The sequence below is a fragment of the Pyrus communis genome, chromosome 8 (genome assembly GCF_041283825.1).
Source record: "Pyrus communis isolate YQ-2024b chromosome 8, ASM4128382v1, whole genome shotgun sequence".
In the NCBI taxonomy this organism is placed as follows: Eukaryota; Viridiplantae; Streptophyta; class Magnoliopsida; order Rosales; family Rosaceae; genus Pyrus; species Pyrus communis.
Genome location: NC_142572.1, coordinates 23297858 through 23314090, shown reverse-complemented (window position 1 = coordinate 23314090; position 16233 = coordinate 23297858). Strand labels below are relative to the sequence as shown.

The 16233-nt window shown below is 37.5% G+C and overlaps 2 protein-coding genes and 1 pseudogene across 2 annotated transcripts; 1 reads left to right on the top strand and 2 right to left on the bottom strand.

Moving 5' to 3' along the window:
• The first annotated feature begins 7200 nt into the window (after positions 1–7200).
• On the top strand, positions 7201–7951 carry LOC137717570 (plastocyanin B'/B''). Its single transcript, XM_068456977.2, has one exon. The coding sequence runs from the start codon at positions 7301–7303 to the stop codon at positions 7799–7801; it is 501 nt and encodes a 166-aa protein (XP_068313078.1). The 5' UTR covers positions 7201–7300; the 3' UTR covers positions 7802–7951.
• Positions 7952–8614: 663 nt separating this feature from the next.
• Positions 8615–9225, bottom strand: LOC148695390 (phospholipase D delta pseudogene; annotated as a pseudogene).
• A 129-nt stretch (positions 9226–9354) lies between these two features.
• On the bottom strand, positions 9355–15940 carry LOC137716730 (uncharacterized). The gene is made up of 14 exons (XM_068456109.2): positions 15813–15940; positions 15341–15607; positions 12523–12634; positions 11915–12027; positions 11579–11701; positions 11266–11471; positions 11104–11179; positions 10883–10969; positions 10704–10784; positions 10446–10532; positions 10322–10363; positions 10141–10219; positions 9994–10064; positions 9355–9906 (listed from the first exon to the last, which is right to left on the bottom strand). The coding sequence occupies exons 2-14, from the start codon at positions 15506–15508 to the stop codon at positions 9814–9816; spliced, it is 1338 nt and encodes a 445-aa protein (XP_068312210.2). The 5' UTR covers positions 15509–15607; positions 15813–15940; the 3' UTR covers positions 9355–9813.
• Between the last annotated feature and the right edge of the window lie 293 nt (positions 15941–16233).

Genomic DNA, 16233 nt, shown 5'->3' with positions numbered 1-16233 from the left:
TCATAAAACAAAACCCAACATAACACATATAGAGTCGTGTCACGTCACCGATCTGCTCAAGAATTTCTCCTCATTGGGTACTACTTTAGCTGACTTTCCCTTTCGTCTATCTCGCTTGCCTTTGCAACCTTTAAGTGTACCGGAATTGTAGACTTTCAGAATTGCAGACTTGGGAAGGAAGAATAAAGACGAGTGTTGGATCTTTTTCCCTGTACCTTTCTGGCCCTATTTACCGACAGCTCGAATTCACGGCACAACTTATACCGTGCTACCAGCTACTGAATAAAACTTCTCATCAGTTAAAGGAAGCTCAATTCCATCAAGTATAAAGATCAAAGAATGGCTTATATTGCTGGAAAAAAAGTACACGAATACCTTCTGGACTACGCCAACTGCCGCTTGTAACGGAGTTAAGTTCTCATCGGGAAGCTGACTTTTCAGTCACGAAACATGGACAGAACAACCCTCAAGATAAAAACGTGAGCTTTATGATCGTATGTCCTATGCTTTATAACCTTCCTTGATCAACAGAAAGCAATCATGTGTCAGACACTAGTGTGATATCCAGATGCTTAATTCCAGTGAAGCAAATTAGATGGTTAATATCTAGGGAACACAGTTACACAGACCTCGCCAGCGACAAGTGCCATTTTCTGCAGTCATAACACCATACTGTGCATGTACTCTCGCGGTGCCAAAATTAGCTACTTTCACTACCTGTCAACAATAATTTCAAACTAAAAGAAAATCGAATAATTAAGTTTGATCACCATGTTAAATCTACACACACCCAAAATATAACCTGATGATAAGCTCATGTTGAAAGAGAAATATGTAACAAGGAAAAGAACGCACACGTCCTGCCCATGCCTCTTTCATTTTGAGAAAAGTACACTAAATAAAGTACTTATATACGCAACATAGTTAAGAGATACAAAGAATCTATTACTCCAGTTCCGTCTACCAAAAGATTAGCAGCTTTCGACTCCCTATGAATTATATTGCTTTGGTGCAAGTAGTTCATTCCCCTGGAAACATCAATTTGCGACTCTGAGCAAGGACAGAAGTGATAACACGCCCCTTTGGTTATGCAGAAAGTCATACATACTTCCCCCAGACAGAAATTCTGAGAACGAAAAAGAAAATATAAAAAACTTGAATTGAACCGAAAACCATGTGAGGGCATAAACAAATATAAATACATAAATTACAATAGCTTACACCTTACATGTCTTCATTGAGAAATATCAAAGTTAATTGAAGATTCGGAATTTCAAATATGAAGATAAACAATAATCACCTTACCTATGTAAGAAGATCCGGAACTGTAAGTGAATCACATCACATACTTGCAAAACTGAGAAACGCTTAACATGTTACCAACTGTTTACATCATTGAGAATATCAACAAAGATGATGTAAATTGAAAACCACATTAGATTGATTGACATTGCAGAGCAGCAATTTTAAACATATATTCAAAGGGGGAAAACAAATCTACCTCACTGAGGAGGACTTTGGGCTTGTCATTCGTGGAAATAGTAATTTCATGCATCGACCTGTAAAATTTGAAGTATAGCAAAGTTAATTATATAAGAACAATGCAAAACTATAGCAATCAATTATTTGCTGTAATTCCTTCCTGTCAAATATCTTCTCAGACACAACAAAGTCATACGAGACATTCCTATATACATATAGAAATGATAGGTATAAAAGGCAGTACAGATCACACTGCAAAAAGGAGAAGCATCTTTTTTCGTGTACTTCATTATGTGAAAATGATGACAATCATAAAGAAACGTATTTCAACCTACTTACCTTGTAAACAGTTGACTGGCATACACGGAGTTATCTGTAACCTCTCAGCTTCAAGAGCAAGTTCAAAGTCTGGTGACAAACCAAAAGCTGGCGGTGGATGACCGAATACATAAGAAATAACGTGCCATATGAGAGATGTAAAGATCAATGTTTTCAATAGAGAGAGCCAACTCCAAATAAATATTCATATAGCCGTGCATCTCTTTGTTGGCAGCAGCAGAACATTGACATTCGCTTTCCTCGATGAATTTGAGCCGGAAGCAGAACGAACCTGCATAAAAGATTGGCTAAGCAAATAACTTCCTATGCCAATAATTCCTTGTCCCAGACGAGCTTGGACTGCGGCGGGTCTAGTGGCAGGGTCATGTGCCCCATGCAGTAATCTCTTATGTATCAGAACATCTTGTGCCCTCTCCGGCGAAGGAGTGTACTGTGCATTTAATATTTCTTAATGTTTAGCTTTCAGCTAATTTCTCTCTCTTACATTTAGCGAGTGACTGTTCAAAGTGTTAGAATAGCTTCTCTAGCTTGTGGGAAATGTTCTTACCTTTTAAAAAAAGAAAAAGAAAAGAGGATTGGGCTAGCTTCTTCTTTAATTTTTAAAACTAACCAGGCCCAGAAACTTCGATCCAGAAAGATCTTGACAAGTCATCTCTTCTCAAAAGATTATTATGCGTTTTACTTGTGAAAATATGACAAAGAACATATACATAATGGGATGCCTCAAGATTCAAGATGTTTATAGAGTGTGGATAGCTATACTGTGACTTTTTATATGTAAAGTATATTTATTTATAGAGAACGATGGCTTAAATTGTGTACATATACAATTTCTTTTCTAATTTTTAAGTGTTGTTGTTATTTCAGTTTTTTAATTTCTACTTTTTAGTTTTCAGGTATAAAGATAAATGACGATGGGTTTGAAAGTTTTTGTTAATTGTTTCTGTTTTTATTTATTGCGGAAAATGAAACAAATGAAAAAACGTGTAGCAAAATATTCATCGCATATTTTTTTAGTTATGGTGAATTTTTTGTTAAATATTAAGTTGGTAGCTAGTCTTGAGGTCCTGGGTTCGAATTAGGTATGACAAGAGTCAGTCGGCAGATCAAAGTTAGAAGCCTAGATATTGAGTTTCGAGAGTAGATTAATACATGTTTTGTAATGTAAAATTGGTTATCAAACTAAGAATTAAAAATAGTATGGTAATCAAACGGTCCCTCAACGAGTTGAATAATATTTTTACATACGTAAAGAGTTAAACAATGTTCTTAAACATGGTCAACTACCCAGTCTCCCAATTTTTTTAGCAGAAAATGAATCAGATGTGCAATGTGAATTTCCTCAACTCAAGAATTAACTAATTAGCAAGGCTAACTCAACTGAAGTCTCTCTCACTCTTCTAGTCTCTATATCCCGCGGTTATTAATTAGTAAACAGAAAGCAAGGGACAAAAAATGGCATTGAGTACTGACAAGATTCCACAACTAGTAATTAAGGTGGATGAAGTAGTTGGTTTAGTAAAGACTAAGGGGAGACTGGGAGATAATAATAAAAAGCAAGCGTTTTGCATGGCCGTTGTGGGGGGTGGTGGGGGCGTTACTTTGACAACTCATTTGATATTCCTTTTACTTTAGTTTAATTTAACGTACGTAATTCAAATTTTTAGTTTTGATTAACGTGTTCGTGTTTCTGCTGGTGCTGGGGCATGCAGAGAGAGAGAGAGAGAGAAAGCGAGAGAGAGATATATATATATATATATATATATATATATATATATATATATATATTAGATAGACGTGTGCCTCTGGGTCTGCATCTTCTGTTAATAATAGGAAGAGTAGAGAAAATAAATTTATCCTGCAACCCAGCAGAGAGTGAGATTCCGTTATTGATGTGGAGGCGCTGCAACTGCAACCTTGTTGTTTCTGTGCCTAGCAAGCTTCTGTGGAAGTGTGTATCACAGAGATGAGAGAGATGAGAGAGAGAATCTAGAGAGAGAGAGAGTAGAGAGAGAGAGAGAGAGAATATTATGGGCCGGGCTGATGGGACATTTAGCATGGTATTGAATGCTGCTATGGTCCTTTGGCATTAGGGTTTTAATTCGGTAGCTGCCGGTTTTTAATGCACCACCAGCACCCTGCAACTGCAATATGCTTCTCTCTCTCTCTCTCTCTCTCTCTCTCTCTCTCTCTCTCTCTCTCTCTCTCTCTCTCTCTCTCTCTCTCTCTCTCTCTCTCTCTCTCTCTAGTCCTTCCTTAAATATTGATTCATGACATTCCCAATTTCACCACCATTATTATCAATATATATATATATATATATCCTCCTCAGCAGTCAGTCCTCTCCTATCCTTCAACTTATTTCTCTGCTTCATTTGGTAAATAATTCTATATATATGTGTGTGTGTGTGTGAAGTTGATGCAGCATGCAGGAAAAATATAGAATGTTTTGCGGATATACAATTACCTTATTGAAATAGTTACTGTGATGTTGGCCTGGTTCACTTAGAGAAGAAGATTACTTACTGCATCTGCATGTACGTAGATATGTACGTTGTTCTATGGTCACCTGAATCTGATTGAGCCGCGCCAATATCTCAGTGCTCTTTCATCCTCTCACGCCGGCTGCCTCCGCCCTCTTCCTCGCTCTTTCAATATCGATCTGGTCAATATTTCATTTTTTTTCTCTTTATTTCTGTTTCATTTCATTTTTTTGATGTTTTTCCTTTTTCGTTCTCTTTTACAAAATGGAATATATATCTTCTTTTTTTGCTTATTTTACACTTAACTTACGTGACAGAACAAAATTGAGAACCTTGTACTCCACTATCCGGTTTTGGTTCGCTACTCCTCATATTGCCAATTGGTTTTATGGTAGAACCTCAACTTTTTTCATGGTATCAGAGTAGGTTGTCCCACGTGTCCACGTCATCCCGTTGTGTTGTCCACTTGTTAGGCTTGAAAATTCGTCACACGTGAGAGAGCGTGTTGAGAATGAGTCCCACATTGATGGGATGAGGTGAGGGACCTTGCATGGGCTTATAAGAGGTTGGGCTACTTCCCATATTGCCAATTAGTTTTATGGTGGAATCTCAACTTTCTTCATGGTATCAGAGCAAGTTGTCCCACGTATCCACGTCATCTCATTGTGTTGTCCACGTGTTAGGCTTGAAAATTCGTCACACGTAATTCACCACACGTGAGAAGGCGTGTTGAGAATGAGTCCCACATTGATGAGATGAGGTGAGGGACCTTGCATAGGCTTATAATAGGTTTGACTACTTCTCATATTGCCAATTGGTTTTATGGTGGAACCCCAACTTTCTTCATGGTATCAAAGCAGGTTGTCCCACATGTCCACGTCATCCCATTGCGTTATCCATGTGTTAGGCTTGAAAATTCGTCACACGTGAGGGAGCGTGGTGAGAATGAGTCCCACATTGATGGGAGAAGGACCACGCATGGGCTTATAAGAGGTTACGCTACTCCTCATATTGCCAATTGATTTTATGATGGAACCTTAACTTTCTTCAGTTTCGACCGGCGACCGTCTTTGTTAATGTAATTAGCAGCAGGCCAGGGGGTACTACCGTCTAGCAAAAACTAATTAAATACCTTCACTGTATACCGTTAACGTAAATAGTAAGTTAGTAACCAGAAATATGTATTTATTGGATAGCCAATATTATCATTTGAGTATGTAACTGTGCTACTTGGTTGTCCTTCCAATTGTAACTAACGAATTTTCACCGCACACGTGTGGCTTCATAGCCGTGTAGTTACCATGGAATATAGAAAAAAATTCTTAATGCTGGGAGTGGGAGTGTGGATCAAAGAAAGTAGGAGAAGAAATAGTTAGAAGAGTAAATGCAGCAAGGTGGAGCGTGGGCCAATTTAATTGCTGCGTAAGTACGTACCGTCGGTGTCCGCTAGCTACTGTTAATTTTCCTCTCACAAATCACAAGCAATTGAGTGAGGGAATCCACTCTCTGTCTGTCTGTCCCCTTGGACTTCATTTGATACTACTTTCAAGGCGCATTTACGTAATCGAAATTAAAATACGGAATTAAATTTCAATTACGGGGTATAATTTTGTCTATTAAACTTGGGAAGTAAAAGAAAAGATGGGACCCACACAAAATTTTGGAATTCAATTCCAAAATTTGAAGGATTTGGATTCCTGATTGCTTGGGCAATTAAAATGACACTTTTGTTTGCTTTATGCTCTCACTTACTTTTTTTACTTCCAAGACTATCCTTTATAAACTCATTAACCCTAGTTTAATTGTGCACAACTCCATTATGCACAACTCCTTACTTTTTTTATTTTCATGCTTATTCACATTATGCACAACTCCATGCATATGTTGAAGAGAATAAACTACAACTTGAGCAAGAAAATTTAAATATTAAAGTAAATACTTAAATTTATAAATAAATAAATAAAACAAAAGCATTTTAGTGTGTCTATGAAATAAAAAAGCAATTTAATTTTTTTTCTTACTATTATATATTATATCAAATTTTATTAAAAAAAAGTATATAAAATATTTGATTTGGGACAAGGGCATTTTAGTAAATCACACTAGTTTATATCTGATTCTGCTAAATTAGTAAACAACTTTATGAAATTAGTATCATTTTTATTCCGATTCCAGAGCATTTAAATAAACAGCTTCAACATGAATTCAATTCTGACTTCTTCTCATTCCAACTCCTCCTCAATTCAATTCCTCCTCAATTTGATTCCTCTTATTTTCATTACGGTTACATAAACACGCCATCAGTCCTCAATGAATATAAGCTATGGCCTATCAACCAAGTTTTAGTATTGACGGGGACAAGAAATTATTCGGATCGTATTTGTTTGTTATTTCGTTAAGCGAGCTGTTAGAAGATACTTCGAAAAAAAAGTCATTCAATACTCCTATCAATATTCAATATATTTGAAGTGTATGATGATTTTTTTTTAATTTTAAAAGATTTTTATTGAGAAAAATAACACATATACTTGTGCAATTTTTTATGATCATAACGAAATTTTGACGCAGCTAGCCACAAGGTCTAGTAGCTAATTTTGATCAAATATTTGGTTCCTTTTGCACCAAGAAACTAGACGAATTTAGTCCATAATCTCACACATGAACCAAATGAACCCAAACTGTAAGATCAGCCACTCATTCATATCATATGTAGATCATAGATTGTTTGTCCTCTTGTCTATCCACTTCCACTAGTTTGACATACTTGCAAGCTCTCACACTCTCCACCTCCCATCACTAAGCTCCAGTGCCACGTCATCGGATAGCATCTCCACCCAATGCCACTCATTCACTATATCCAATCACCAATTCCTCCACCACACATAACCTTCCCCCTCCCACCCTATTAAAACACACCCTTCCTATCTTCTCCTTTTGATCGCTTTTAGAACTTGAGGCGACCTGCTTGCGAGAACACGTTCAATCAACTACATACAATGGCCTCCGTCAACCCCGCCGCGGTCGCTATCCCATCATTCACCGGACTCAAATCCGCCGGCGCAGCCAAGGTTAACGCTGCCGTTAAGGTCTCAGCCTCCCGAAGGCAGATGTGCATCGTCAAGTCATCCCTCAAGGATATCGGTGTGGCCGTTGCCGCCACTGCCGCCAGTGCTATCCTCGCCAGTAATGCCATGGCGATTGAGGTCTTGCTAGGCAGCGATGACGGTGGCTTGGCCTTCGTCCCCAACAGCTTCTCCGTCGCCCCCGGTGAGAAAATTGTGTTCAAGAACAATGCTGGATTCCCACACAACATTGTGTTTGACGAGGACGAGGTTCCCGGCGGTGTGGATGCTGGAAAGATCTCGATGAGCGAGGAGGACCTCCTGAATGGCCCCGGGGAGACCTACGCCATCACCTTGACCGAAAAAGGTTCATACTCTTTCTACTGCTCTCCTCACCAGGGAGCTGGCATGGTCGGCAAAGTTACCGTTAACTAATTCATGATCAGTTGTCTGATTAATAATATTTATGCTTCCTTTTTTGGAGGCAAAGTAGGACTTCTGTACCGATCAGATTATATATTGCCATGAGAGACAACGTGAGAGGTGAAACCATTTATATATTGAGCGCCTTCATGCTTTTCATCATTCTTCTTTATTTAAAGTTGGATAGTTTGTGTGATGGCTTTTATTTCATTTCGTTATTTAAGGCTTGTTCGAGACTACTTCCCTAAAAACTACTTTTTTCACTTTTACTGTAAGTGCTTTTATTATAAACACTACCAAAAATGCTTTCTAAAAAAAATGCTTCTATAAATCACAGCACTCTTGTATTTTACTGTCAAACGTAGTAGAAAAAACTTTTTACTCTTTAAGAAGCTGTTTTAAATCAATCCTAAAACATATGTTAAAGTGTAGTGGTTAATTAACCAATTGTGTGTGTAGAAACGTTAACTAGGCCAATTAATTAAGATAGGATGCACGCGGTCTTATTAGAATATAATTTAAATAAAGACAAAAGTATTGTCTACATTCTCATGGTAAACCAAAAACAAAAAAGAAATGAAGAGATCAATTGAATTACATTTCATTAGGCTATATACTATTGACTATTGAGGTGATAAATTACGAGAGCTATGTACCCTAAATTGTAAATTCATTCAAGTAATGGGGTGCTTGCGATCGATCTGTCACTAAGACTTGCACGCTCCCACCCCTTGTATAGACTCTTCTTTCAATCAGGCCAGTCTTTTCCGATTGAATGGTGATGAAAACACAAACATGTAATTAAGAAAAAATTGGAGGAGCCTGCAGCCTGCCTAATGTTTAAAGTTAAGTAGTGAGTGCTTCAGGAAGGGTAGTTCGGGCTCCGAGGATCTTACAGCCGACGTCAGGGAAACTCGCTCGTCCAGGAAGTGCACTTACCTTCCCATTGACATCTACCGCAACAGGGTATTTCATCAGATGCCCTTGTAATGGTGCAAAGTCATCTGCCACAAACCTCGTCCAGTTATCTCCGGCGATCGCGTTCACACTCTTCACACAATCCAACGTTTCAGCCTCCTTGAAGCATTTGTCCACCATCCCCAAATGTTCTGGCCAAAGTGACATCCATAACCATAGACCTGGCCACGAGGATGTCGTTTCTTCTTACCCCAAGAGTGGTGGGGCTAGTACGCTCCCATGGCTATCTCGGTGTCTCTAGAACCGGCCATAGATCGTTGGTTGATATTGGCGGAACCTGTGATCACGTACTCATCATCTACCACCATTCCCTTGGCATGTACGTAAATCATAAACCGTTGAAACTTTTGGGACGCCGAAACCTGAAAGCATTTGCGCAGATTGGGATCAAAAGGCCTAACTTAATTCAACTATGAAATTATGTTGCTAATGTATAATTACCGTGTGAAGTTCTCCATTTCTGTTAGTTTGATACACGTGACAGAACAGTTTTATTAGAGAAATGATACATTTACCTAACAAAACAACTTTCTTAGAAGTAGAGCTCACCTACACATGTGAGTAATATCTCTATTATGTGATATGAATAACGTGGTAAGAGTAGCATTTTTTTATTATAAAAACCTCATGCATATGTTTTAAGCCTATTGTACAAGAAAAGGAAACGACATTCCACTATTTGCTTTCTTTTGCTTAAGTTTATGAGCGTCACCGTCAAAAAAAAAAAAAAAAAACTTGAGTAGAAGTGCCTGACCACATCATTTATAAGGCACATTTTAGAAAAAATATGAGATTCTCTCTACTAGTCTCACATATGTGAGTGTTGCACTAATTAGGCAACCCTACTAAAGTTTTTCTCTTCTCGTGTAAGGACCAGACTCCACCATGTCACCCTTCCAAAGCATGCACCAAAATTACATTGTCAATAAATTGGCAGCAAAAACTTAAGCCAGCAGCACAACAGGACCGTTGAGCTTTACAGTAGTGATGTACTAGGGTCAGCCTGGAACTAGACGAGGAACAATCTGTCTTCGAACTTTCAAAAACTAGGGCTCCGTGTGATTGCAACTTTCACTGACACGTCGGCTCGAGAGGGGAGGAGCAGCCCTTATCATCACGCTTTGAATGAAGGCTATCATCTGCAAATAAATGTCAAATACATATATGAAATAACAAGCCAATTAAGCAGAACATATACAGGTACACATAACTTGATATGTTCTTACCGCTGCAAATCCAACGCAAATGAGACTAAAGCCAGGGAAATTAAATGGCGCCTTTTCGGACAGGAACAAAGCTGGAATAACAATTCGAATTTATCAGTTCGAATTAACTTTGGCCGGACAAAAAATACGAATGTAATTTCAAATCACCTGTGAGAGGGGAGAAAGCAATCGGAGATATAACATTTGCAAGTGAACATATGCCTGAAATGCACCCTTGAGCCTTCCCCTGAAAATATTGTATAAAAAAAGATCATGTATTTGCCAAAAGAATTGGATCCAAAGGGGCAGGGCAAGGGAAGTAAAATCCAAAATGCATACTGAAAATTACCTGCTCAGACGGTCCAACTTGTTTCGATACAATGCTTCTCATCTGTAAAGTTTGAACCAAATCACTTTAAAGACAACATTTGAGAATGTTTAACTCAAAGCGAAGCAGAAACGATGAGACTTACACATGGATGTGCAAACACATAAAAGATGGAGAACATGGCAGCAGCATATGGCACCCAGAAGGACCACGCAATGCCGTAAAGAAACATCTGCATTCGATATGTGAATGATTAGATAAAAAGCTTAATGACATGTCAAAACTTTTAGTTTTACTTTTCGTGAGTAGATGCAATGCAATGTTTACAAATCCACAGTTGTCTAACAAATAAGATCAAATTTGTAACTTGTTGGGACTAAATACAAGACGGTTAGATGCTTACTTGTGCGCAGCTAAAAAGGAGGCCTATCGAAAGTAGCCTCTCCTCTCCAAAAGCAGGAGCCAGCAAGGGCATGAGAACCAGCTGCATCAAGGTTTATTTTTAGTGTCAGGGAAAATGAAATCGAAACTGCGAAAAAAAGAGGTATGCAGAGGATCAAAACGGTAAAACAAATGCAGCACCTGCGAAACAGTGCCTGCAACCCCGGAAATAACCATCAGGTCAGCAAACTGATTCTTGTTGAAGTGAAACCGCGCCTTTAGAAAGTACTGCTCAACAAACAATGATTTTTTATTCAGCATTTCTTATGTTCGACAGAGCTTACTGATCTATGATTAGATGCAAATCATCCACAAACAATGATTAAATATGTGATTACTAATTCATAGGATGAGAGACGTACCAACATTGAAGCATGGAGGCCAACATCCGCTAGATTACTGAAAAACGCAACAATTGCAGCTTGCGAAAACGTTGTGCTGCAAATCAATTAAGAGTAAGCAATTACTTGAACTACAAGTCTGCAAATTAATTAAGAGCAACCCTTAGCAGGAAAGTAACTGACCTAGTTTTCAACAAGGAGATTAAATCACTTAAGGAAGGCAATGTTTTGGCTGGCTGCAATATCTCAGCACTTGAAGTCTCAGCTGAATCCTTAATTGTGATCTTTTCGTCTGAGAGTAACGGAGCGGAAAGATTCTTGTCTATGTTGGAATCCGGTAGGAAAACCCTCAGGTAAATAACTGCCACAACTGCCACCACCGTCGCAACCTATTGATAGTAATAGTAATAATTATAAACATTAAAATGCAATCAGATCACAATTAAGCATATTAACAGAGAGGATAGAGTCCTAGAGAGCGAGAGAGAGATTGGACCTGAAAAGTAGTGGAAGTGTTGAGGAAACGAGTGAAGAGGGTTCCGCAGACAAATGCACAGGAACTAATCCCCGATAGGACTCCGAACGTCGAGGCTCGCCTTCCTTCTGCCACATTATCTGCCTGAAAATCATTGATTTTTGACACCTCCATCAAAATTTCAAATCAAACAACCAACAACATGAACAAACATGGAGTGTGTTGTTTGCAACAAAATGGACCTAGTCTAGTCATTTAACACACTCAGGCCCATAATAAGCCCAAATAATTGTTCAATAATGGGCCTTATAATCCTTGGTGAGGCCCAAATACGAGCGAGGAAGACTAGAATGTTACCACATAGGCAAGGGCGAGGCAATGAACGCTGCCTTCACAAACCATGGCGGTTAGAGTTTTGGCCACGAAGTAGACGTAGAAGAAACTCTTGCTCCTGCTATATCCCAGTATCCCTGTAATTGTGCAATTAACCCATTTCTTGATTTTTGACCCAAAAAAAACATTTCCTGATCAATCGTGTATTGCTTATTTTTCAGGACTTGTTATGAGCAGTGTAAAATAATTTCTCGAACTCTTTTGTCTTTTAGTTTTTCGAATTAAGCAAGAGTACAGAATAACTATTTTAACATGCTAATAGCAATTCCGTTAATTTGTCCAGAAATCAATAAACTTTAGTTCACATTAACTTCATATAATATAGTCAAAATTAGAATTAGAGCTTGATGTTCAGCAAAAATAAAAGAAAAATAAATAAAGCTAAAGTGATTGAATACTTTTTTTTCTTCTTCTTTTTTTTTCTTGGAATTAAGGACTTTTTGGAGCAATGTATTAATAGTGCTAGGTAAACAAGTTAATCATCATAAAAGTACATAAATTTATGTCTTAATATCCTATGTGACTTTATCTATGTTGTTAATTGGTACGGATTTAACGAGTTGAAAGATTACCTAAAGGGATAATTGTGAAGATCATTGGCAGTGTAAGCAAAGCTTTTCTCCCAAATTTGTCTGAGAGATTCCCTACCAATGGCATCATCACCAGTGTTCCCAGCCCTACGATCTGCATCAACCATGCACAAATCAAACTATTTTCAACCCTAAAATCATGCACAAGGGATAGGTTAATTCTTACACCAAATCATTAGTTGAGACCCACCATCCATTCCTAATCAAAAATTTCAAAGAAAGTAATTTCCAAACTTTTTTTTTTTCCACATGCATACACTTGATTATTTCTAGCGTTAAATTGAACAGATCAGAATCGATAAATGAACAAAAATAAACACATGGTGCAGTAACCTAAAGAGAAAAATAAACACATCCCATTCTTCACGTGTGGAGATGCTCTAAGGTAAATCGTAAACCCCCTTGTTTAAGTTTCTCTTTGTATTTTTGCCTTTTATTTTGATTGGGGCAAAGAAAGATTTGATGATTATTTTTTAAGAAAACTAATGAAAATGGTTTGAAAACTTTGAGTTTTAACGATAAAGACAAAACAAAAGGTAAATTGAATATACTAGAATTGATTTTTTAGTGTAAAATGTGATTTTTCGTTAAAATGAACAGTACCGATAATTGTTCGTTAAAGTTTTCTTATTTTTTTATTACAAGAGATAGACATCATAAGTTGACATTCAAAACATAACAAATGAAATGATGATTAGGAACGTAAAATTTTGTCCACGAGTTAATACGATTGAAAAATGCCAAAATGCATCTCCCATGAAAACCAAAGGGAAATTTCCGATGGAAGTACTGCATGCGCGTGAAGCTTTTTCCTATGCATCAATCTTTCAGTACATACCTACCGCGATAGTACGTCAATTTCATGTGATTGCAAAAATAACAGGGTGAGGGCATGTAGGCGGCTTCGCACACGACAGTGTCGGCTGTGTAGCCACAAGTAGAAATCCGTAAGCATTCATGCCAACGCTAATCACGGTAACTAATCTTTGCTAAGTAAAAGTTTATCTTGGTTTCTCCCACAATATATATCACACATATTTTTTATATTCATTTTGAGACATATTTTATGATGTTTACTCTGTAATGTATTTTAACAATTCAATGGTATATTTTTTTATGTCTTACCTCAAAGATCATATATACAAAAAACTCATCCAAATTCGAAACTTGGATTAAATTTAGTATTTATTTATAGAACCTTATTCGTCCATTTTTCTTCATTATAGATGAATGTCTTAATGATTTTGGATTTGTCTAATTTTTTGTAAAAGTTATCTATAAATGAGGTGTTAAATATAGACGGCTTGAATTGTTAAAATATATTACGAAATGGGTGATATAAATAGGTGTCAAAATATGTGATAAAAGCATGTGTCTTCGAATTCTATGAAAGGGGTTATGTGTAGACCAATCGTTGATGCACTGGCTATGTTGGAATCTTGGACACAATCTGCATTTGGTGAGATGACGAAAGAGATTAAGGCATAACAGAAGGGACCTAATTAAAGGAAATGGATCCTTTTCGGATCCCTTCCTCCTAATCTACCAAATCAGGAAGATCCGTGCATTGAAATTTGATCAAACGGTTGAAGTTATTATAACTTTTTAAAGTGGGTCCCTGTTTGTAGCCGTTTGATCAAATTTCAACAGCACGAATTTCCTGATTTGATGGATTATGAGAAAAGGATCTGGAGATGACCTCTTTCCCTAATTAAACTGGAAAAGTGTGTTTGTGGTGGGACCTTAATTTTGAAAATTCGTCCCTCCTCCTTAAATTCAAAGACCTATAGTATTGAATCTAAATGTTGATTAAACCCTACGCAAAAAGGTAGGGGGAAGTTTCCTTTAAACAAAGACAAAGTTTTGGGGCTGCAGTAGACATCACTTGAGTTAGTTTAGCTGATCCAATCATTCCATAGACATTTGGGTTTGCACTTTGCAGTACTAAAGTGCTATTTTTTTTTTTTTTTTTTTTAAGTTGTATTGCTTGAGCGTTGTAATTATCTTTTATGATAGGATCCACATTTCTAAAAGTTCTCGTTTAGCACTGCCAAGGTCCTGCTTAGGCGCTAGGCGACTGACTACCGTTCCGATTAGTCTTTACTTATTTGAAAATTAAGAAAGTGCGCCTAGACCTACTCAGGCGTTCACCTAGCCTACCTAGGCGCCCGCCTAGGTTGCGACTCTCATTTGGACAAAAAATCAATAACTTTCATTATGCATTTTATTTGTTCGATAAAAAAAATAAGAGATTTGTTGAATACTTGGATAAACACTTATTATATGCTTGTTCCCCATGTTTTCAATATATTCTAATACTTTATAATATTTATGGTATTTTATTTTTCGATTTATGTATACAATTATCTAATTTTTTTATAGTATAAATAGACACTTATTTATACAATATATAATAAATTCACTTAAATTTGCCTAGTACGCGTAGGGCCCACCTAGCCGTCTGAACGCTAGGTCCAGCCCTCCACTTAACTAGCGCCTATCGTCTTTTAGAACCTTGATAACATCAAGGGATGTTTAATGAGCTACGTAACTAAGTCCGCTCATAACTAAGTCAAAAGAAAATTAACCTCGGGCGATAACCCTAAGACATGATTTTCAAAGGAGAAGATATTTGGAAAGGCTAAAGCTAGAGATATACTGATATCAATTTGCTTGTGGTGGAAATAACTTAACAACTATTGATGTTAACAATGATACATGTGTTTGTAATTAACGTGGACAATTAAAGTTGATTCGTTGAGTTGGGTTATAGTATCTATGTGTAGAAAATTGTACGTACCGCTTGTTGAAATCCGGTGAGGTAGATGGCGATGGAGCACTCATCTCTTCCGGGACAAAGGGCAGACATGGTAACGTCGGTGATGGCCGGGATCACCATGAACGTGGCGAAGTTGTGCAGAAAGATTGTCATGAAGAGGTGGCTCAACCCTGCCGAAAGCTTTTCCATCTTTGCGATCACACCGCTCTTCAATTGCTGAGTAACTAAATTAATAAGAGAGACACCGCCTACTACTTCCCGACTGAACTCGCTTAGCTACCGCTGATACTTAACCAGGGAAAAAGGAGTTGGATTTAAAAGAAATGCGTGCGCAGTGTGCGCCTTACACTTTTTGTCTTGAAATATTTGGCATATAGAGAGAGCGGGAGGGGAGTGTAACTGTGTATGTCGAGTGTTTAAAGGAATTAAATTGCCGAAAAGCAACAAAGTGGGAAGGTGAAGCAAAAGAATGCGAAACTCGTAAGTTCATTACCTCAAATATATGTACGTACAGAATGTATTTCATACGTCCAAATCTCATCTACTATTTCTCTCCTCTCGGTCGCCTTTCTACCTGCTGCCGCCTATTTTGTTTCCATTTTTGAAAGAGAATGAGTTTTGTAGGTTAAATTGGGGTGGCTTTGAACTTTAAAATCTATTGAGGAAAGAGAAAGACGTTCTTAAACATGAATACCTTTCTACTACTTATTTTGTGGCTTTTGATGGTATGTTAGTGTATTGTTTTGATCCATGATGCGTTTATGCTAGTGGATCAATCCGACATAAGGAATCAATTGCTTGAAGAATTATTTACGAGATAACCAAAAATGATAGTTTATCTCGTAGTTAAATAACGAAGTATCGTTTTGATTCAAGACTTGTATTACTCCAAACAAGTGAACATCCACACTTGG